Source organism: Archocentrus centrarchus, chromosome 14 (assembly GCF_007364275.1).
Source record: "Archocentrus centrarchus isolate MPI-CPG fArcCen1 chromosome 14, fArcCen1, whole genome shotgun sequence".
In the NCBI taxonomy this organism is placed as follows: Eukaryota; Metazoa; Chordata; class Actinopteri; order Cichliformes; family Cichlidae; genus Archocentrus; species Archocentrus centrarchus.
This window is the reverse complement of record NC_044359.1, coordinates 25,414,510-25,437,322: the sequence shown is the minus strand read 5'-3', so window position 1 is coordinate 25,437,322 and position 22,813 is coordinate 25,414,510. Positions and strand designations below refer to the sequence as shown.

The 22,813-nt window shown below is 40.9% G+C and overlaps 1 protein-coding gene across 3 annotated transcripts in view; it reads left to right on the top strand.

Moving 5' to 3' along the window:
- The window catches only part of b3glctb (beta 3-glucosyltransferase b), a 33,104-nt gene that overhangs the window by 855 nt on the left and 9,436 nt on the right, over positions 1–22,813 (top strand). For 2 of the 3 annotated variants that reach the window (XM_030745652.1, XM_030745653.1), the window contains exons 2-12: positions 340–466; positions 979–1,016; positions 1,110–1,149; positions 2,289–2,398; positions 8,591–8,667; positions 8,786–8,897; positions 9,055–9,191; positions 9,840–9,903; positions 12,632–12,748; positions 13,346–13,415; positions 21,589–21,702. In XM_030745652.1, coding sequence (XP_030601512.1) covers positions 340–466; positions 979–1,016; positions 1,110–1,149; positions 2,289–2,398; positions 8,591–8,667; positions 8,786–8,897; positions 9,055–9,191; positions 9,840–9,903; positions 12,632–12,748; positions 13,346–13,415; positions 21,589–21,702 — 1,006 coding nt within the window. The remainder of the gene's footprint in view (positions 1–339; positions 467–978; positions 1,017–1,109; positions 1,150–2,288; positions 2,399–8,590; positions 8,668–8,785; positions 8,898–9,054; positions 9,192–9,839; positions 9,904–12,631; positions 12,749–13,345; positions 13,416–21,588; positions 21,703–22,813) is intronic. The other variant, XM_030745654.1, reaches the window with a different exon arrangement.

Genomic DNA, 22,813 nt, shown 5'->3' with positions numbered 1-22,813 from the left:
AATACACACACACACAGGAATTACATATCCCTTGTACAGTGCTTAGTGATATTGCACAGGATGCTCTGAGTGGAAGCAGTGCACAATGTTATGAGAAAGAGTTCCCACTTGGACATCATTTAGATCGACGGTTTTCTGTAGTCTGGAAGTACAGGCCCTTGTTCCTTTGTAGCACCTTCCAGAGGGCAGTAGTGTGAAAAGGTTGTGGCCAGGATAAAATGGCTCCTTCACTGTGATCAACCTGCCTGCACATGTGTTTGGCAGGTATAATATGTTTACTACAAAGGATTCAGTGATTGAGCTGAGTCATTTTGTTTCTTGCTTCCTCTTTTGATCAAGGGGACAAATGCATGGCCTCTAACTATTAGGAGGGGGTGCATCCTTTACATCCAAGGCACAATGGATCTGTGTTTCATGTCCATCCATCCATCCATCCATTTTTCCAGTGTTCTGTGGCTCAATTTTGGTGAGTCCGTGTGCTTTTCTGCGTACATAGATTCTAACAGGTGGTTATTTGAGTTGCCTTCCTATCAGCTCGTAGCAGTCTGGCCATTCTTTTCTGACACCAGCAAGGCATTTTCTCTCAAAGAACTGCTGCTCACTGGATATTTTCTCCTTATCACATCATTCAAAGTAAAAACCTTGGAGATGTTTTATGTGGGAAAATCCCAGTGGATCAGCAGTTTCTGAAATGCTCAGAAAAGCCCACCCATGCCACCTTCCTCATTCTGATACTCAGTTTAAACTTAAACAGGTCATCTTGACCATGTTTACGTGTTTAAATAAATAAATTGAATTGCTGCCATGTGATTGGCTGATTAGATATTTATATGGATGAACAGCATAACAGGTGCGCCAAATAAACTGGCTCTTGAGTGTAGATACTGGTTTAATTTAAACTCAAAAAGTATTATTTGTCTACTCTCAAATAATTGCTGGGTCTTCTTGATAGTGTGTCTTTTTTCTTTCCACACTAAGGTGCCTTTGCTGGAGAAAAACACGCAGGACCTGCTAATGTGAGTGCTACCCTTTCGATTCTTGCTGTAATTAATGCTTTGTCATGTGCCACAGCAGTGTGTTTATGTGAATCTCTCTGACAATGTTCACAGGCAGCAGAGCACAGGAAACACTCGGCTCAGAGCTCTGTTGGTGAGTGAGGGGTGATCATTTTTGTACTATACGATTAAGGAAAGTAAATCAGTTTTATAGTGCATATTAGAAGGATGCATCTGTCATATTCTTTTTTTCTTATGTCTAACATGAAATCTCAATTACTGTTACTGCTGTGTACTTGTAGAGTAAGAATGAAAATCTCAACTGAATTCATTACAACAATTAAATCTAATGTGAGGAGGGCTTAGAGCATACTTACGCCGATCAAGCATAACATTATGACCACTGACTGGTGAAGTGGATAACAAAGATCATCTCTTCATCATGACACCTGTTAGTGGGTGGGATATATTAGGGAGCAAGGGAACGTTTTGTCCTCAAAGTTGATGTGTTAGAAGAAGAAGAAAAACAGGCAGGTGTAAGGATTTGAGCGAGTTTGCCAAGGGCCAAACTGTGATGGCTACATGACTGGGTCAGAGCATTTCCAAAACTGCAGCTCTTGTGGGTCATTCCTGCTCAGCAGGGGTCAGTATCTACCAAAAGTGGTCCAAGGAAGGAACAGGGGTGAACCAGTAACAGGGTCATGGGTGGCCAAGGTTCATCAGTGCACATGGGGAACGAAGGCTGGCCCATGTGGTCCAATCCAACAGACGAGCTACTGTAGCTCAGATCGCTGAAAATGTTAATGCTGGTTCTGATACAAAGGTTTCAAACTACACAATGCAAAGCCACAGACGAGTCAGGGTGCCCATGCTGACCCCTGTCCACCACGAAAGCACCAACAATGGGCACGTAAGCATCAGAACTCGACCACGGAGCAATGGAGGAAGATGGCTCACATTTTCTTTATATCACGTGGATGGGCGGGTACATGTGCAGCATCAGGTTGCATTATGGGAAGGACGCAGGTTGGCAGAGGCAGTGTGACGCTTTGGGCAATGTTCTGCTGGAAAAACTTGGGTCCTGCCATCCATGTGGAAGTTACTTTGACACGTCCAACACAATATTAGACAGGTGGTCATAATGTTTTGCTTGATTGGCGTACATAAATATTGTTGACAGTTTGATTATATGAAATTTGAAGAAAAACACTAGCGCAGTTCTTAGCCTAACACTTTCTCTTTGCCTTCCTGTCTGGCCGTCAGTATACATATTCTATGCATGACTTTTCACAGGGTTGGAGGAGATAGTGATAGTGATCCAGAGTCAGAGGAACTCCTACCATGCTCATCGCAGTGGTCAAAGGAAGTTGGAGATCCTGCAGCAGGCAGCTCAACTTGGGCAGGTAACATCTAGCGGGATTTGTCTTGATCTTCCTAGTGTTCCGTACATTTTCAGACATGTGTCTTACAGAAGGTACTCGGATACATCCTTCATAAGAAAATATCAACATTCTCCTTATAATCTTCCTTTATTCACACTGACAGTGAATAAAGGAAGTTAATCATGTGAAATCATTTGTAATCATAAGGTGAAACATTGATTCACCCGTTTATCAAATTGCAGAGCAGCCAGTGTCAGGTCGGCAGCCTGCCGGCCTGTAGCACAGCTGAGTGATTGCAGGTGGACAAACAAAGTAAACCTAAATGCAGTCAGAGCTCAGACCTTAATCAAATGCAGATGCTGATATATTGACCCCATTATGGCTGAGCCAAAGCAGTACTGCAGGACGCAGTGGTCCTCCTGAGCACCACGCAGGTCTAATCCGCAGATAATTGAAACACAGTTTGGTGGTTATTGCTGCCATACGCGGTCATTAAATCCAGTGGTTCACTTCCTTTTAACACAATCATTATGAATGATTAAATGGTCATTTTTTTTTTCTGATTAGAATAATGATTCATTTCTCAGTTTGTGTTTGGTATTAGTAAGCATCGCTGATGTTATTGGGCAAAGAATGAAGCCATCTCCATGGTTCCTTAGTTTAAAGTGCATAAATGAGTTACTCTGGTTTCTCTGGCAGATTTTTATGGTTGTTCTTATGCCTGCATTTTAATGTGTCAGCAAGAGCAAGACAGTAATGCTGTAAGTAGTTTAGTTTTTATTGGATGTCAGTAAATTTTAAAACAGATTTTTACTTTGTTGTGGTATTAAGCTGGCACCAATAGGTGTCCTCCTTTCCATGGAGCCTCTGATGGAAGCCAGGCATGCTGTTTTCATGCAGTAGGTGTTTAATAGTATGTGCCTGCAGGGTGGCTCTGAAAAGCAAATTGTTACCAGTGGAATGAGATGACAAGTTTGTGGACATGATGGGGTGCTGTAGCCACAGTTGTTTATTTTCCTTTGAAGGGAAGTGGAACTGTGAAATCGACAGTCATGCATGAGTCTTTGATTCTTTCCCCAACTGCATTTTCAATCAAGGAAAGACTCCCTGAAGCAATAAATGGCAAAAGCAGGCAGTAGGGGCTCTGTGAACAGATTTCTAAAGTTACATCTTAAAAACCTGAAATGTTTTTTGGTATGTTGGTGATTAATTAACACCACAGTGTGTGTGTGTGTGTGTGTGTTTTTGGCAGCATAGTGGAGCAGTGGTTGGCATTCTGAGTTTGAACCTTGTTGGTTGGTTGGAGCCTTCTCTTTCTCCTGGTACTGTGGCTTCCTCCCAGGTTGATTGGTGATTCTGAAGTGGCTGTAGGTGTAGGTGAGAGTGTGTTAGCCTTTCCTTTGTCATTCTGTTGAAATTGTTTTCAATGTTTTTCTTTTTTTTTGTGATCACATAAATTTAGGAGGTTGAATAGATTTTTGCAGGTGTTTTGCTGTTGTTCTTAGTTCTTTTCACCTCAGCTGTACTTTTACTCTCTCTCTTTTTTTTACGCCAAACCTTCTGTATATCCTCCTTCACAACATTCATGAGTCTTCCTCTTTTCCTCCTGCCTGGCAGCTCCATCTTCAACATCCTTTATTCAGTATATCCACTCTCCCTCCTCTGCACATGTCCAAACCATCTCAACCTTGCCCCTCTAACTTTGTCACCAGGTGTGGGTATGATCTTGAAACTCTTAGTGAGTGTGATTTTTTTTTTTTTTCACCTTTTGTAACCAGTTGATCTTTTTGTGGCTCAGTGAACACACAGGTCTGCGGAAAGGCTTTTAAAGCTTTGTGCATCTCGATAACGTTTCTTCTAAGGTTCTGTGAAAGTGGTTGGAAATGAGGCCTGTGTCTTAGAGAGGTAGATGAGTGCATAAAGCAGAAGCTTCTTTCTAGATGTGATGTTTATTGCAGGGAGATAGAAGTTGAATTAAAGAGGATGTTTGAGGGCAGATTGTGTGTAGTGCGTGTTTAGAGTGACTTTTACTCCAATGCTGATTTTCTCTGTTTAAAGGGGTTAAATGCTGATTCTGACCAGGGTTATTATAGTTAACGAAAACGAACGAAATAACGAAAACTGAAATTGAAAAAACATTGTCGTTAACTGAAATAAATAAAAACTAAAATTAAAAGGAAGAAACGACAACTAACTAAAACTGAATTGTGAGTTTACAAAACTAACTAAAACTAACTGAAATTATAGATATTGTTATTTTTTCAAAAGTCTTGTGGATTGATATGAAATCATTTTTTTCCTCTCTCCGAGTTTAAGCTCGGAACGCCGTCGGGCAAATGGGGGCGCATGTGCGTGCGTGCGCACACCGCGCTGCTCCTCAGAGAGTCCCATGTGGTGTTTTTTTTTTTTTTTTTTACTATGATAGCACAGATAGCAGCGAGTGTCTTGTTGTGGATGATGTTGTGGATGATGTACGGAACACTTCTTAGTCAGGAAAAAAAACACCAACATCAAAGTAGACCTGAGAAGCGCACACAAGGCAGCTACGGAAACCGCTCTCATCCTACAAGACAACCCGGCCTGCACCTCCAGAGAAACGTGACTACTCGTCGGGTCAACGCAGCCCACAACGTTGTGTTTAGTCTTTGTGCGTTTCCGGCTACTTTATCAGTCAGATAATAACAATCAGGACTAATAATCAAAGCATCAATATAAGGACTCACAAATGTCAGCAAATTCCTGGAGGGAGCTGCTGAAACTATGGGAATGGACGTGAAGAAATGAAGAAAGTGAAAAAACAGGGACAAATATGTTTGCACCCTAAAAACTGAGCACAAAGAGCGAGGACCAAAAAACCCCCAGCACACAACCACAAGGTAATTAACACACGCAATCCCGCTATACATGCATAAATGCGGACATGAGGTCGGACACTTCCGTAGGCTACATAGGCCGCAAAGACCCTGCAAGTCTAATCAGCGAGCATCTAACCAAGCTAGCTCCAAAACAGAAGCAGCATCAGGTGGAGAGAACATCAGGATGCAGCTGGATTTGAGCTTTGACTCCTTCAAGGAGTTTGTTTTTGTCAAACACCACATGTAGCTGTTGTTAATCTGCTGCACTGAGGCTGAACTTTATTGGGAGTTTATTGTAGAATTTATCGAGTTTTGGAGTTCATATTGTTAGCAGTTTCTCCCTGTTGATATTCATGTGTGTCCTTAATATTACACACATTTAGCATGTAGTTCTGCTGTCTGTGAACAGTTGGTTGCTGAATTTATTTCTTTAAAGGGTATCTTTAAAGCGTACCTGATTAAGTATGAAAATACTAAAACTAATACTGAAACTAACTAAAACTAAGCATAAAACCAAAAATAAAAACTAATAAAACGAGCAAAACCACTCTGAAAACTAATTAAAACTAACTGAATTAGAGAAAAAAAAGTAAAAACTAACTAAAACTAAACTATAATGTAAAATCCAAAACTATTATAACCCTGATTCTGACATTTTGCCAGCTTTTCTCACAAAATGTCTGTTTTTACACTTAGTTTTTATCTTCATGCAGTAATTCATATTTACACAGCTGTGGTCACAATGGCACTAAATTATCATCATCAGCATCTTAGTTTTGATTTATTTCAGCACATTTTTCATGTCATGACTTAACATTTATGAAGAGAGATAAAAGTTTAGTAATGGCTGGCACACTTTTATTCCATTATGTCATTGGCATGGCTTTGTCCTTTTAATCTTATCAACCATTCAACCATCATTTGACCTGTTCTCTCCTTTTCATCCACATCTCACAACAGCAAGACTATAGCCCCCCCCCCCCCAAAAAAAAAAAAAAAACAAGATTTGTGTTTGTTATCATGACTCTGGGTCTCTGTATAAATATTTCCTGTTTTATGTTGTCATTCCTGGTCTCTAAATCCCTGCCTCTGCTAAAAAATATATCCCCCTCTCTGATTTTCAGTGCTGCAGAAACTGTCGCTTTCAGGAGTCACGACCCTGTGACTGTAGAGATTACACTGCATTGGGGGGATGTTCCTGCATCCCACCAAGGCCTCGAGCATGTATGAGTAACAGATATAACAGGCCTTACCTTTACCCCAATTACCTTGAAGAATACAGTGTTCATTAATGCAGTGTGTGTGCGACTAATATACTTTAATATGTGATAAAAATAATAACAGTAAATACCGATATCAAAGTGATAAAAATTCCCAACACAGCACTGAATTGTACAAAATAAAGGAGAAGGAGAGGCAACAGATCAGATAATGGCTTTATTTAATACACTAGCAAAGAACATTATGTGATTGAACACTGAATTATATCAAAATGAAGCCTTTTGGTCATAGATCATGTTCTGCAGCAGTACTTGCATTAGTTCGTTTACACATGCTGATGTAACTGTGATTTTCAGGCTTGCAGGCAGGCCTGAAATACTTTCCTTGCTGGCAGGCATTGAAAGGCCTTTTAGTCTTGGTTCTGTAATAATATTTGTAACTTGATGGACTTAATCTTCTCACTGACTTTGACTTCAGTTGTTTTTGTCCATGCCCCATTTATTCCTCCCAGTTGCATTTTTGCAATTACATGAAAGAGTCTCATGACTTCTTTTGCATGAGTCACTTGGTGAAGAGGAACCCCTATAAGAGGGAAGCCTCTCAATCAACTCTTTTCCTCTTTTTAGTCTCATTTTGAGGTTGTAATCATCTACACCAGGGCTCTTCAACTCCAGGCCTCGAGAGCCGGTGTCCTGCAGCTTTTAGATGTGTCTCTGCTTCAACACACCTGAGTCAAATATAGAAGTCATTAGCAGGACTCTAGAGAACTTGACTGCGTACTGAGGAGGTAATTCAGCCATTTGATTCAGGTGTGTTGGATCAGGGAGACATCTAAAAGCTGCAGGACACCGGCTCTCGAGGCCTGGAGTTGAAGAGCCCTGATCTACACTATAGGCACTGTTCATATTCTATATCCTGCTATTTATCAGAGGGTGTTTGCAAGGTGGTCCTTAGTGAAGAGGAGCGCATGGAAGTAAATTGCTGAAATAATGATTTACAACTGCCCCCCCCCCCCCCCCCCAAAAAAGAAAAAAAAACAGCAAAACAGGAACAAAATGCTGTTTATATGTCCAAATTAAAATGAAATTGTACTAATTTCCTTTTTTAAATTAAATCTTTTTTTTTCCTATAAAACCCTGTAAACCCAATGTAATCTGATTAGGATTTACTACAGAACATACTGCCTTGATGGCAGCAAACCAAAACTAGAACAGATTGAGTTAAGAGCAGTAAAATCTAAACCAGAACTTGGTTATGGATGTGTATAAGAAGCAGCTTGTTCTGGTTGTATAAAGCGACTGATATCAGATAGTAGCTCCCCAGCTCTGCTGCTGCTGATCTTTTGAAGTGTGAAATAAAAATGGCAAATGCCATAAAGTGACTGTGATTTCCCCAATACTTACAGAAGGGTATTTTACTACACTCAAAACCCCATAAAAACCTAACAATTGAACTACATGTCGCTTCTCTTCAGGTGAAGTTGGGCCTCTTGTCATGTTTCAGATGTCTTTGTGTTTTCAGATAATAGAATTTGCCTTTTAAGGTCCAAACAAATAAAATTCATGTCTAAAAAAAAAAACAAAATAAAAGAAAAACGTCCAAAAACACGTAATTTTGTTATTGTGGGCTGCATCCCCCTGGTGGGGTCCAAAGGTACTGCAGGGTAGGCCACAAGGTGTGTCTTACAATAAATAAATCAAAAGTTTAATTATACATTTTGTAATTAAGTTTAAAGTTGACATGTATGTTTTAAAGAATAAATAGAACTAATAAATCAGAGCCATTGGGTTTAAACCTCACTTGTTCATTTATTTTAATCCGCATTTGATAAAATGTTGTTGTTTTACAATAGATGTTAAAATTTGCATTTAATAACACCTTTGAAGTGTTTGGACTTTTTAAGAATTAGGTTGTCATATGTATGTGAAACATGTTATATTATCTATGGGATCGTGTACTGTCCATACTAGGAAACCACTGATAGATTGGAGTAACAAATACTCAGGTACACACATACACAGATGCACATGCAGAGAAATTGAAATCATATTAAATGAATAACTAAGAGGTTTTAGTGCTGTATTTTTCATGTGACTGGGAAATGGAGGATCAAATTCAGCTGTTATGTTTCATGCAGGGCGTTCCGGTGGTTGTTCTTCTCCACGAGCTGTCACAGTATGAAGGGGATTGGAGTATCCTCCCTGCACTTCCTCGGCAAGTGTTGAGCACACATATGAAGATTAAGACCAAGAAAATTAAGTAGTTCATTTAACCTTAATGATTTCATGTTGGTAAAACCTAAAACCCAACGGCTCCCTGTCGATATTCCCAGGCTCTTTGCCAGCTATGGCCATTCTGCTTCCTGGTTATTCTTCATAGAGGAGGAAACAAAGGTCACACTGTCTGCTCTGCTGAAGGTCCTCAACAGGTATTCAGTTCAAGAGGTGAGATACACACACACACACACACACACACACACACGCACACACGAAAGCACGTCCCTAACAGTGCTGACTGTTTACACTTGGTGTATGCATATAATGATGATAATTGATGTTGTAAACAGCAGTGGCAACAAAATTACCTTTTTGTAATTCACAGGAATGGTTTTTGGGTAAGCGTCTCCATGACAATGAGGCCTCCATCATTCACCACTATGCCTTCTCTGAGGACCCCGGTTCCTTCGGTTACCCTGAAACCGCAGCAGGCTGGGCTCTCAGTGCACCGCTGCACAGGAGGTGAGTGTGAGAAGGAAAATATGTCACCGTGGTGCTCGCCTCTCTTCTTTGACACATGTAGCAGACCATAGTGTAAAAGCGAACCTAGTTTCAGCCAATAAAAATAAGGACCAATGGGAATGAAGGTCAGAGTTGACAGTTAAAAAAAAAAAAAAAAGGATGACATGCTGTCATTTTTTATACAGCTCTAGAACTGTCCAGGTGCTGCTCTTGCTCACCTGGTTGAGTTGGCGACCCATATGACCACATGCGTGTCATCCCCCCTAAAAATGCCAAAAAAGAAAGAAATGCCCCTGTCATGTTAATTTCATACTCCATATTTATTTCTTGGACTCTTGGACTAGTGTGGTGTTGCTTCAGTCACAGTTTTAATTAAGTCTTATATATCTTGTATTAGGCTTTGGACTCACTGAAATTACTGGCATATCTGATAACCTCACAAGCAGAAACTTTGGTTATGTTTAATTGATAGATGTCTGGAGCTTTAGTTAATTTTCAATTCCTGTGTAATCTGATCACACAAAATAACTGAAAACATACGCTCTAAGAGGATAACTTTGACTCCCTATTGTGCATTTCAGTATATAGTAAAGGACCTATTTCATCTCTGCTTCTTCCCCTTCTTTCTTGAACTTGTATGTGTTTCAGACTCACTGAGCGGATACAGTATGAGAAACTGAAGTCAGATTTTACCATCGATCTGAAGCACGAGGTACTTTGAGACTTTCTTGGAGTTTTGTGAATCAATTATAAGATAACCACTGTTCTGACCTGCTCTAGATCCGTTCTACTTTGTGCCTTTACAACTTCTGTGAAAAACGACGTCAGTGTGTTTCAGGCTGCCTGCTGAGCTGAAGTCCTTAGACATTATAACAGTAATAGCATTTCCTCACCACCTGGCTCAGAAGCTCCAGTAATTCCCCTTAGCTTTCTATTCTGCAGCTTTGGTTCTGCAGCTCTTTTTATTATTTTTCAATGCCTCAGCTCTGCTCCTGTATTTGTATCAGGGAGGTGAATATATACAATGGAGCAATCAGCATTTACAGTCATGTGAAAAAAGCACAGGACTCAGTGCAGTCCTGTGAAAAACTACGTACACCCTTACTGCTTCGATAAGAAGTACGAGAAACTGCAAAAAACAAAAAACAAAAGCTCCATCTCATGTGAATGTGGCAGCGCAGCTTAGCTTTGCAATGTTGCGTCCAAAGAAACCATATGAGTTCTGGGAGAATGTCAAGACCAAAGTGAAGAGAGCTGTGCATATATGCGAATAACCACAAATTCAATGAACTGAAGCAATGCTGTAAAGAAGAGTGGGCCAAAATATCTCCAGAATAATGCGAGACACTGATAGTCATACAGAAATCGATTACTTCAGGTTATTGCTGCTAACGCTGGTTCTACAGGCTGGTGAATCATTGGTTGTACTTCATTTTTTCACAGGATTGCACAGAGTCCTGTGAAAAGGTTCATTTCCACACGATTAAATTATACTTTTTTGCAATAAAAGTAAAAAAAAACAAAAGGAAGAAATGTCAGTTTCCATCTTTACAAAACTGTAGTTACACAGTGCTTTAAAGTCTGTGTAGATTCTCAGTTATCCAGGTCATAGTAGTCTCTGGAGCTTGAAAAAGGCGACTGGACTTCTTTTTGTTTCTTGAAGACGTTTCACCTCTCATCCGAAAGGCTTCTTCAGTTCTCAACCAAATGGTGGCGAGACCCAGGTATTTAAACCCCTGTGGGCGTAGTCCCCTGGAGGTGGTTATGACCCTCTATTGATCATGTGCTTGAACACATGTGCCCAGGTGTGAAGGGGGCGTGGGTCATATTTAATCAGTGGTTTCAGTTGAAACCAACTTAGGACTCCGCTCCATTGTTTCCTGTGGCCTATTGAGGTCACTGGAACAAAGGTGTGAATGGGGGTTGAGACGTCTGGGAAGGGAGCTCAGGACAGCACTGTAAGCGGGGGAAAGTTGGTGACGTAATCCACCTCCTCTGTTCAATGATGGTTGTTCACAGTGGACATAGATGGCTTCTTTCACTCCTTTCACTCCTCTTCTTTCACTGCTCGGACCTCTACATTGGTGAAACCAAACAGCCTCTTCACAAACGAATGGCACAACATAGAAGAGCCACTTCGACAGGACAAGATTCAGCAGTACATCTGCATCTGAAGGAAAAAGGGCACTCTTTTGAGGATGCCAATGTCCACATTTGGACAGGGAAAACAGATGGTTTGAAAGAGGAGTGAAAGAAGCCATCTATGTCCACTGTGAACAACCATCATTGAACAGAGGAGGTGGATTACGTCACCAACTTTCCCCCGCTTACAGTGCTGTCCTGAGCTCCCTTCCCAGACGTCTCAACCCCCCTTCACACCTTTGTTCCAGTGACCTCAATAGGCCACAGGAAACAATGGAGCGGAGTCCTAAGTTGGTTTCAACTGAAACCACTGATTAAATATGACCCACGCCCCCTTCACACCTGGGCACATGTGTTCAAGCACATGATCAATAGAGGGTCATAACCACCTCCAGGGGACTACGCCCACAGGGGTTTAAATACCTGGGTCTCTCCACCATTTGGTTGAGAACTGAAGAAGCCTTTCGGATGAGAGGTGAAACGTCTTCAAGAAACAAAAAGAAGTCCAGTCGCCTTTTTCAAGCTCCAGAGACAGTGCTTTAAAGTTAATTAGAAACAGCAAGTAAATAATATTCTTTAACAAGATGGAAAACAAGAATAATAAAAATAAAAAATAATAAAACTAAAAGCTATTACAGAGAGTCAATCATAAAACATGCCCGTCTTTAAATGTGAGTTTTTGGTACCGACTCAGCTGCCATAATAACAAGAGTAGAAGCTGAAACAGCAAAAGCACGGCTGCCTGGTACAATAAGTGGATCTGCGTGGTGCCATGCAGTAGAATGATTTGAATGTTACCAGAAGGATCTTGAATTAAATTCTGAAGCATATCAGAAAGCGGTGGCAGGCAGCCTGGTGTGTTCTCTGTGTTTAGTTTAGGTCAGAGGCCTGCCTGCTGCATTCTGAAACATTTGAAGGTGAGCACGTGCAGCTGCGCTTAGGAAACTTTGAAATGTGTGTCCCTTTTCACATCATTCAAGGACAATGAAGAATGCATCATTTTCCATTTAAGTGTTTGTTATTTAAAGTTTATGTGCATGTCTGTGAGAGATGAAATTATTAAAGGATCCAGAACATTCCAGAAGATATTAACAACAGCTCATCCAGGTCCTCAAACTTTAAATATGTTTGACTTCCAAACACATTTAAAGTTGAACAGGTTTTATAGTAATTACTGTCTTCCTAACACGGAATTTTTCCACCTTTTTACTTTTTAAGTGACAAGTACTGTTACTAATAAAATGTAGTTAAAAGAAGGTTTTAACTGTGGATTCTTCATGTGTGTCGGCTTTTTCCAGATTGCTTTGTTTATTTGGGAGGAAGGAAATGGCCCAAAGCTGACAGCAGTTCCAGAGTTTTGCACAGAGCTGAGAGACAACTGTGCTACCACGTTTACAACCTACCTGCCCCACTGCGTATGTACAACTTTACTTTGTGCAATTATACTGCGTTAAAACTTGCATTTCAGTTCTTCTAATTTTGTATGAGGTCTGTGCAAAGAAATATATGATATGGCAGCTGAGTGTACCCACTTTAAGATTTTTTCTAAATCAGTGATAATTTTTACATCAGTCAAGAACAACTGTGTGACAAGACTGTATTTTGTTGTTGCTAACATCTTGGAATTAATATAAACTCACTAAACTCAATGAGATCTTGAAATATTCCTTTTTATTTAGTTTAAATTGTCACATATGAGCACAGGAGAAACTGTATAAATACGGTACCAGGTACCATCACAACAAATTACAGCTCACTGTCTGTATTATATAAACTTCAGTCAGCCCTTTATGCCACTGCCAAAGTCTGCCAACCAAAACTACTTTGCGAGCTTCCTTGTTTCTTTTTTAATTTAATTTAATTCCACTTAATTTAACTCAGTTTCCTCTGAATGAAGTTTTTAAAACTGCAGTAACGTAAATCTACAACACATGACAATCACCGAATGCTTCTACTCATTGATGGCTATAGTGCAATTTTTTAAATGAATTTCTCTTTCCCTTTTATCTTAGGGGGATCCAGTGTCAAAGAATGATGTATTTGTTGCTGTGAAAACTTGCCAAAAATTCCACTCAGATCGAGGTATGTGGACAATTCATTAAAAATCCTTCTTCAGAGTTTTCTTCCGCTTCCATAGGAGTTACGAAGATAAGTAGCAGCCAGGTGTTGCTAATAAAATGCACTTGATTAACTGATCGTCAGTGAGTGTGAGCACCTCTATAAAAGAAGAATGAAAACATACCAAAAACAAAACCCTGTTCCTCCCTCAGTGGGTCCTTTGCATTTAGCTTAATGACAAATTATTAAGGAGCACAGCTATGTACTTTGTGCTGTAGATTTCTTCTTACCTGTGAGCAGGGGTGAAAGTAGTTTTAAATTCTTGCCAGTACACTCTCACTCTCTCTCTCTCTCTCTCTCTCTATCTCTCTCTCTCTCTCTCTCTCTCTCTCTCTCTCTATATATATATATATATATATATATATATATAGATATATATATATATATATATATATATATATATATATAATTAGCAAGCATCATTAGCAAGCTAATGGTAATAGCTAAATGCTACTCCTGCTTGTTAATTGAGTGACGGGGCCTGCGTATGTAACCAGAAAGCCCGTCTGGAGCCTAGGCAGTAATCACAGTCTTTGTGGAGGTGTAGTTACATTTTTTGAGGTGCATGTCAGTTATGTATGTAGGACTGATGCAGAACTCTAAATCAGACCTTATTAGATTGATAGTGATAATTTTTGCATATAATCCATTAGAGTTATACTTATATCATGCATTTAATGTATCCCAGAGTGCCGTTTCCTTCCACTAATGGGTTTGCAGAAATCACGTAAAAAGTATACACACAACCCCCCCCCCCCCCCCCCCCCCCCCCCCCCCCCCCATAGTCCAGACGTTTTATTAAACAACTGCTAAAAGCACTTCCTACATTCGAATCAGCCACCTGTATTTTTTTCTTGAAGAGCTTTCATAGCTCCACTGGTGCTGAAAACTGTTTGACTATGGCTTTCTGGATAGAAATAGGGCTGCAACTATTGATTATTTTAGTAATCGAGTATTCTATCGATTATTCCATCAATTAATCAAGTAATTGGATAAGAAATAATTTTTTGTATTAAAAAATTCATCTGCATATTTTAACTTCCATATTGCAGATGGTTCTCTGTGTGAAAAAAAGATGGCTGGAGCAGCTACAAAGTTCTCTTCATTTCGCTGATCAGGTGGTTGATGAAGGCATGTAGCTATTAGCATTAGCTTGCTAATTAGCATTAGCATCACACACACACACATATGCACACACGCACACACACCTTCTGAAAAAAAAATTCTGCCTAGAACCCTTTTTTTCTGTTTGCATGTGTTACTTAATGTTGCCTTGGCAACATGGAATCATCAGTTTGCTTACACAAAGAATTCTGTCAGATCAAAGGAGTGAGCAGAGCCTGTAAATAGACCACAGAATCTGTGCATCTGCATTTAGGATTCAGCAAGTCAGTCAGCAGACACCGACAGTGAACCTAAACTGAACTGAGAGCACAAATCTTTATTGAGAGAAGTGGAAGAACCTTCAAGACAGTCAGTAACAGAGAAAGAGGACCTGTTACCCTGGACAAGGATCATTCTTAAAAGAAAGACCTGATGATGGAAGGTATGAAAGATATGACCCCTGGACCAGAGATAACCACAAAATCCAAAGACAAGTCAGTCTGTCACTTCGACTTTGGGATACCTGTGAAGTACATCCAGGAGGCTGTGAGTAGCAGCTCCCAGTCTGGAGTGACCCCTGGGAAGCCTGTCACTGTGCCCAGACGGCCAGTTGTGATGCCAAAGCTGAAAAAGGAGAGTCAGAAACAAGACATGACCCCGGCACCACAAACACAGGTATACATAACACCCAAAGACAAGCCAGTCCATCACTTTGACTTTGGGATACCTGTGATGTACATCCAGGAGGCTGTGAGTAATGGCTCCCAGCCTGGAGTGACCCCTGGGAAGCCTGTCACTGTGCCCAGACGGCCAGTTGTGATGCCCAAGCTGAAAATGCCTCCCAGACCCCAGCCTGTCACGGCTACAGAACCACAGCTGTGTACATCATCTGTTCCTGGGACCTCCAACTTAGGGAAAGGAAAAATGGGCAAAAAGGGAGGAGAGAGCGCACAGCTAGAAGCAAAAAAGGCTGTCTTGCTCAAAGAAAAAGAGAAGTTAAAAGCAGTCCTTGAAACTGTGAACAACCAGGTAGAGGAGGCAAAGGCGCTGCTTTATAAAGTTGTTCATGAAAAAGAAAAGATCAACACAGCTGGTTCACTGAAAATTGAGCAATTGGAAGCAGCTGTGACTGATGAAAAACAACAGAGAATTCAAACCGAGAAGCTCTTAGCAGAACAGCTTGCTGAAACTAAGAGACTTACGGAAGAGCTGGCCCAGGCACAAAAAAAATTTGAAGAAGAAAAACTTCAGAGGGAGGAGGACGTGTCACGTCTTCAGGCTGAGCACAGCAAAACAACATCGCTGATGAACGCAGCAGCAGTGAAGGCCCAGGAAGACCTGGAAAACGAACGGTCACAGTGGCTCCAGGAAAGGTCCTCCATCCAGGCTGCTCTAAAATCACTGAAGGAGTCTATTGATGAGACTATGGTAGAAAAAGATCAGTTCATTACTGACGTAATGAACCAAGTCCATCATTTAGAGCAGATGCAAGAGGAGGCTCAGAAAAAGCCAAAGAAGAGATCTTTGAGGAAGAGATTTATGCAGCTGTTTAAAAGATCCTGAAGGACCACTGTTGCAATCTCGGACCTCAATCCCATAAATTTCTCTACCATCAAAGAACAACAAACTAACAACTAGCCCCAAACGGTCGCGGCAGATGACCGCCCCTCCCTGAGCCTGGTTCTGCCGGAGGTTTCTTCCTGTAAAAAGGGAGTTTTTCCTTCCCACCGTCGCCAAGTGCTTGCTCATAGGGGGTTGTTTTCACTGTTGGGTTTTCTGTGTAATTGTTGTGGGGTCTCACAATATAAAGCACCTTGAGGCGAGTAGCCTCAAGGTGTGGCTTTATTTTATAAGGTAAAGAACCTACAGCAATTACACAGAAAACCAACCAACCAGCAGCAAAAACAATAATATTCACATCAGTAATGCATAATTCTTGATGTGATTTGGGGCTAAATAAATAAAATTGAACAAAGAAACAGCAATCAAAAAACAAAGACTATCAAATTAAGTGTATAAGATTTTATATTCAAACATTAATAAATCAGTTGGGCAAAAAAAAAAAAAAAATTGTCTTGTCCTGTCTTGTTTTTTCTGTCCTGTGATTAGCGTTGCATTTCCTGTTTGGGTGCAACGGCTGAATTATTTGCAGCAGCTGCTTCTTTGAGGGGCAGTGCTGTTTACTCACTGTCAGAGGCCACGAGAAGATCATCTGTAACCTTCACTAATGATGTTTCTGTACTGTGATCACTTCTGAAACCTGACTGAAACTCTTCAACAAACCATTCTTCTGCTGTTGATCAGTTTCAAGGATTTGTGAGAGAAAAGGAAGGTTGAAGATTGGCCTGTAATTAGCTAAGACACCTTGGTCAAGTGATGACTTTTTATGTAATGCTTTAATTATTGCCACCTTAAAAGCCTGTGGTTCATAGCCAATAGGCATGGTGATGGTTTGGAGGAAGTAACTGTTGAAGTTAACTCAGAAAGATCAGTTGGAGAGAGTTTAAATAAATACCAGCAGTGCTGAAAGCAGCCAAACAAGAAGACGTGTGGTTGAGATGGTTATGAATATTTTTTTTCTAATGGTTAAAGTTTTGTTTGTCAAGAAATTCACAAAGTCACTAGAAAAAATCATTTCCTGCAGAAAATGCAATGTGAATGCTGAAAAAAAGAAAAGAAAACCAAAGCAATGCTATGTGGTTGCATAATATTGTTATCTAACTGTGCATAAAGTGGTTGCAGTTTATCCACTTCAACCACTTTATGCACAGTTAGATAGTTTAGTTTAGTTAAGTGGTTCCCAACAGTCTGAAATATTCAATCATTTTTATCTCTGGGCTTTTAATGAAATCATGTAAAATGTTTAGAGGTGAAATCTCTCTGTGGTAGAAGTGCAGGAAAAGGGTCATCCAATCTTTAAATGAACCTACACTATATTTCCAAAAGTATTCACTCATCCATCTTAATCACTGAATTCAGGTGTTCCAGTCACTTCCATGGCCACAGGTGTATAAACCAAGCACCTAGGCATGCAGACTGCTCCTACAAACATTTGAGAAAGAATGGGTCGCTCTCAGGAGCTCAGTGAATTCCAGCGTGGTACCGAGCAACAAGTCCAGTCGTTGAATTTCCTCACTACTAAATATTCCACAGTGATTGGGAATGACAGTGTCTCACAGTGGTTGACTACATGAAATGACAGAGTGGGGTCAGTGGATACTGAGGGGCAGGGGCGCAGCTATATAATTTCTGAGGTGTATGCAGACACTTTTTAGGCCCCCCCCACCCAACTATGCGTGCGCGCACAAACACACACATACAGCGCACACTCTCAAGTTTTACCGTGTTCATGTGTGCAAATCTCACTTGTTCATGAACTTATAAAATACAAGAATTCTATGACATAACTAACCGACTGTCTTTGAACCACTTTGAAATGCTTTTTTTCATCCCAACATTTTTATCCATCTCCCTCCTCCCTTTTCTGTTTTTGTTTTTGTTTTTGTGCCCGGGAGAACTTTGTTTTTTGCCTCCCCATCTTTAGCTACTTGTCGTCAGATGATAGCATGATGCAAATGAAAACAGTTGTGATTGAGGGCCTTTTGTGAGTGTGTGTGTGTGTGTGTGCGTGTGCGTGTGTGTGTATGAAGGGTGGGGCGACAGGAGGAGGGGAGGTGAAGGAGCACAGTGGCGCCTAATCAGATTGCCTCTGTTATTGGTCGTATTATATGCGCAGCTGTTAAATGCAGAAAATGCTGACTAGAGAAATAATTTCCACGCATCACTTTGGCGCCCCCCTTGTGCGGCGGCCCTATGCATTGCATATAGTGCATACCCACTTTTTGCACCACTGCTGAGGGGCATAGTGTGCAGAGGTCACCAAATTTCTGCAGTCACTCATTACAGACCTCCAAACTTCATGTGGCCTTTAGATTATCTCAAGAACAGCACATAGAGAGCTTCATGGAATGGGTGTCCATAGTCGAGCAGCTGCATCCAAGCCTTATATCACCAAGCACAATGTAAAGTGTTGAATGCCGTGGTGTAAAGCATGCTGCCACTGGACTCTAGAGCAGTATTGCCAGATCTCACGACAGAAACAAGCAACCAGCTCTATGAAAACAAGCCCAAAAGAAGCCCAACTGGCAACCCACAACATTGTGTAAAACTGAGGCCGCTTTTAAACAGCTCACTTCTTTGTTTTGTCTCATTGTGTTTTGGAGCAGTGAAACCCATGGTTCTTAGCCTCATAGAAGAGAAGGGTGCACAGTTTATTTTGTGTGTGTGCTTCTCTGTATTAGCATGTTGGACTAAATCAGCAAACAAACACTCATAACAGCCCAGAGTGAGGAGGCAGCGCAAGAATGAGCTCCAGTAAGTGGGAAAATATAGAAAAAATATATAATAAAGAGTGAGAGAAAGAGAGCGCACTTACAAAATGGATCCCAGCTCATCACTTTGGCACCCCCCCCCCCTTGTGCGGCACCCCTATATATATGTATGTATATATATATATATATATATATATATATATATATGTATATGTATATGTGTGTGTGTATATATGTGTCATGTCCTGGGCCGTTTGCCCAGCGTTTTGTGTTTGGTTCATGTTTCCCGAGTCTGTCTTCCCAGTATGTTTTGATCCTTGTTCCCCTTGTCCCTGTCTTCCCCTGTATTTTAAAGTCTGCATCTCTGTCCTGAGTCTGTGTGCCAGTTCCCCGTGTTAAGTCATCATGTACCCTGGTTTGTTACTTCCTGTGTTATTTTGGCAGTCTGGTTTCCCTGTGCTTTGTGTTTAGCTTTGCTTCCCCTGTGTAATTAGTTTCATTTGCCTCACCTGTTGTTCCCTGCTGTTTTCTCTTCCCTTGATTACCCAGTGTGTATTTAAGCCCTCAGTTTCCATCTGTTCTTTGTCGCGTCGTTGACGTTTTGTGCCCGTGTGTTCCTGTGCTCCCTGTGTCTGCCCTTCGTCTCCCTTCCAGGGTTTTTTGTATTTGTTTTCCTCCCCTACCTAAATAAATACCCTTTTAAGTTATGTCGTTCTCTGGAGTCCTTCATGTTTGCCCTTCCTCGCCTGTTTCCTCCCCGGCCATGACAATATGTGTGTGTGTGTGTGTGTGTGTGTGTGTGTTTGGTTCCATAACATTCTGTTTAGTAAATTCTATTGTTTTCCACAACCTGTGTGCATCTTCCTCTGTTGTTGCTCATACCTGGGCTCCCCCACGAATCCAGAGTCTTCTGATCAGGCCCAAATTCCCTCACCAGTGTGGCACATTGGTGTTGGTCATTGAAGTAACCTACCTGGTGGGTTACATCAAAGCCGTTACACTTACTTTTACTCACTTACTCTTACTCTTTCCTTTCCTTTTTTTCCCTTTCCTTTCCTTTCCTGTCCTCTTCCTCTTCTTTTCCTGTTTCTGCATCTTTCTGTCTCTTTGTTTCTCTTGTCTTCTCTCTTCTTCCCTCTGTATCTGTGTGTGTGTATCTTAGTCTTAATTATGTTACTGTCTGTGTTTTGTGTAATAAACAGCCTGCACTGGAACCTGCTCATCCCAGTGATTCTTTTTGGAAACTTTGGTTTTAATTGAGTTTGAGTTCCCTTTTATTAAGGGAAGAACATGCAGACCCCTAAAAATACAACCCACAAGGTCTGTGTGTCCCTCCATGGATATGCCTCCCCAGACCGTCACTAAACCACCATCAAACCAGTCATGCTGCACGATGTTACAGGCAGCATAAGGTTCTCCACGGCTTCTCCAAACTGTTTCACGTCTGTCACATCTTCTCAGGGTGAATCTGCTCTCATCTGTGAAAAGTACAGGGTACCAGTAGTGGACCTGCCAATTCTGGTATTCTATGGCAAATGCCAATCGGGCTCCATGGTGCCAATCTGAAGACCTTCAGGCCACCCTCATGAATTCTGTTTCTGATTATTTGGTCAGAAATATTCACAATAGTGGCTGTAGGGCTATGGCGGTGATCATTCTGTTCCTCCTTACACAAAGCAGCACCTTCTACAGCCCGGTCCAGCTCTTCTAGAGTAACTGTCTGTCTTCTGGGATCTCCTCCAGGCTCTTGAGACTCTGCTGGGAGACACAGCAAACCTTCTGGCAATTGCACATATTGATTTGCCATCCTGGAAAATCATTCCTGTTTTGGGGGTTGTCTCATTGTTGCCCCTCTAGTGCACCTGTTGTTAATTTCATTAACACCAAAGCAGCTAAAACTGATGACAACCCCCTCTGCTACTGAACTGACCAGATCAAAATCCCAAAAGTTTAAGTGACTTGATGCTGTACTCTGATTAAAAAGTGTTCCTTTAATTTTTTTTTTAAGCAATGCATTTCTAAACTAACCAAATGTGAAGTCGGGTAACTCGTGCTTACATTTTAGTGTTCTATTTATCAGCGTAAGAGAGGTTTATGAAAACAAAGTTACAATAAGGGTTTTTCACTTGTCTGGTTTGGTTGTCATTCATGATTAATGTGCCAGCTGCTAACTGAAATTCACAGCATCATCTGCCCTGTCTGCTGAAATTGTAATAGTTTGTGTAATTATCCAAAAATCCACTAATGTCTGTTTTTTAAGGTCAAAATGAGCCAGGATTCATGGTGATTAGCATAATTAAGTGTGGGACGAACACTATGTGATTAACTTTTCTGTGATTTGGTTGTTGCTTCAGGTTATTAGACTTGCAGAGCAAACTGTCAGAATGTGTTCAGTACAAGTGAAAAATCTGTGAATGTGTTTAAGAATAAATTAAGGTAAAATTACCTTAATTTACCACTTACCACGGATCACTTTTAATTTTATGCTCTAATTTATAGTTATTATTTTGTAGCTTTTATGTGTCTTGTCTTACGACTAAAGACACAAATTATAGATAAAAGCCTTTCAATTATTGACTTCATTTAATTAGGAGCTTTGCTACCATCAGCTGCTGCATTACTAATCATATATAAGGTTCAGAGGCGAAGGCTTCTTTCCTTTTGCTATTTCCTTTTCTCCTTTCTCCCTTTTCTCTCCACAGTACCAGTGGTGAAGGCGACCTGGGAGAAAGATGCTGGGCTTTTAGAGTATTACAGTGACATCACTGATGCCTCCATACCGACTGTCAGTTTGGGAGTGCCTAATACCGAGAGAGGTGAGCTAGTCAGCAGGAGTGTTTACTGGTAAGTGCAGAATACATGTAGGTCTGAGACAATAAGCTGTTCTGGGTAAAGATCCTAGAAAAAGCTGGAGCTAAATGATGTTGGACTCCCTCGAGCCATTACAGCCCTGACCAGAATATGTAGCTTAAAATTGGTGGGGAGAGTTGAGAGTTGGTAGACTGTGCAGATTTTAGTGTCTATATATTCAAGTCATCAGCAAACTAGTGACATGATTGTAAGGAAGGCAGAGCTGGCCATCAGCCCAAAATGCTGTTTGTGTTTAGGACTGTGTAGCAAATGCTGACACGGTGAGAAACATCGTTAACACTGTACCTGCTTTGTATCAGCACTCGTGCATGTAACTGTTGACAGGCATCAGCCTTACTCAGCCAAAATGTACTTTGCACAACCCGTTTTTTGAGCGCGCTCAGTGAATTCAGTGACACTCATTAATTTGTATGTGGAAATAATGGAACAGTATTTATAGTGTTGCACTGAGTTGCTGACATAAAAAGTGACCGTGTTAATGAAGGAGCGCTAGATGGAGAAGTTCAAACCCTTGGTTTATGGCTCACCCCTGCACAGCTGGCCAATCGCAGCATGCATTAAGTATCACTTACTTTTTCCTGTGTTTGGGCCCTGATTTGAGTTCATTTTTAAAAGGAGACAAAGTCCTTTAGCCTCCTCAGGACTGAGATGTAAAGTTCCTTATTTTCTGTCCTCACATACTTGAAGTGCACCACAGCTGGTGTATGAACAGACAAATCAAAAGACAGAGTCTGATTTAATCAATGAAACAATCTCTGCCACTTACCAGTGAACCAGAGTGTGTATGTCACTTCATCTTTGTCATAATAGGTGCTAGAGCCAGAAGTAATAAAACACTAAACAGCAGCTCCTGTGAGAACGAGACAGACACCGGTTTTATCTCTGTACTGGTATTGTTCTTGACTGAGATGCAGCTGTGTGTCCTGCTTTTTGGAGTTCATTCACGTGTCAGGGAGTAGGTACAGTGGCAGCTACAAATCCATCTCTCCCTCCCATCTGTGCTTTCTACTCTTACACTTTGTACGTTTCCTTTTCTTGAGTCTTTCTTGTGATTCA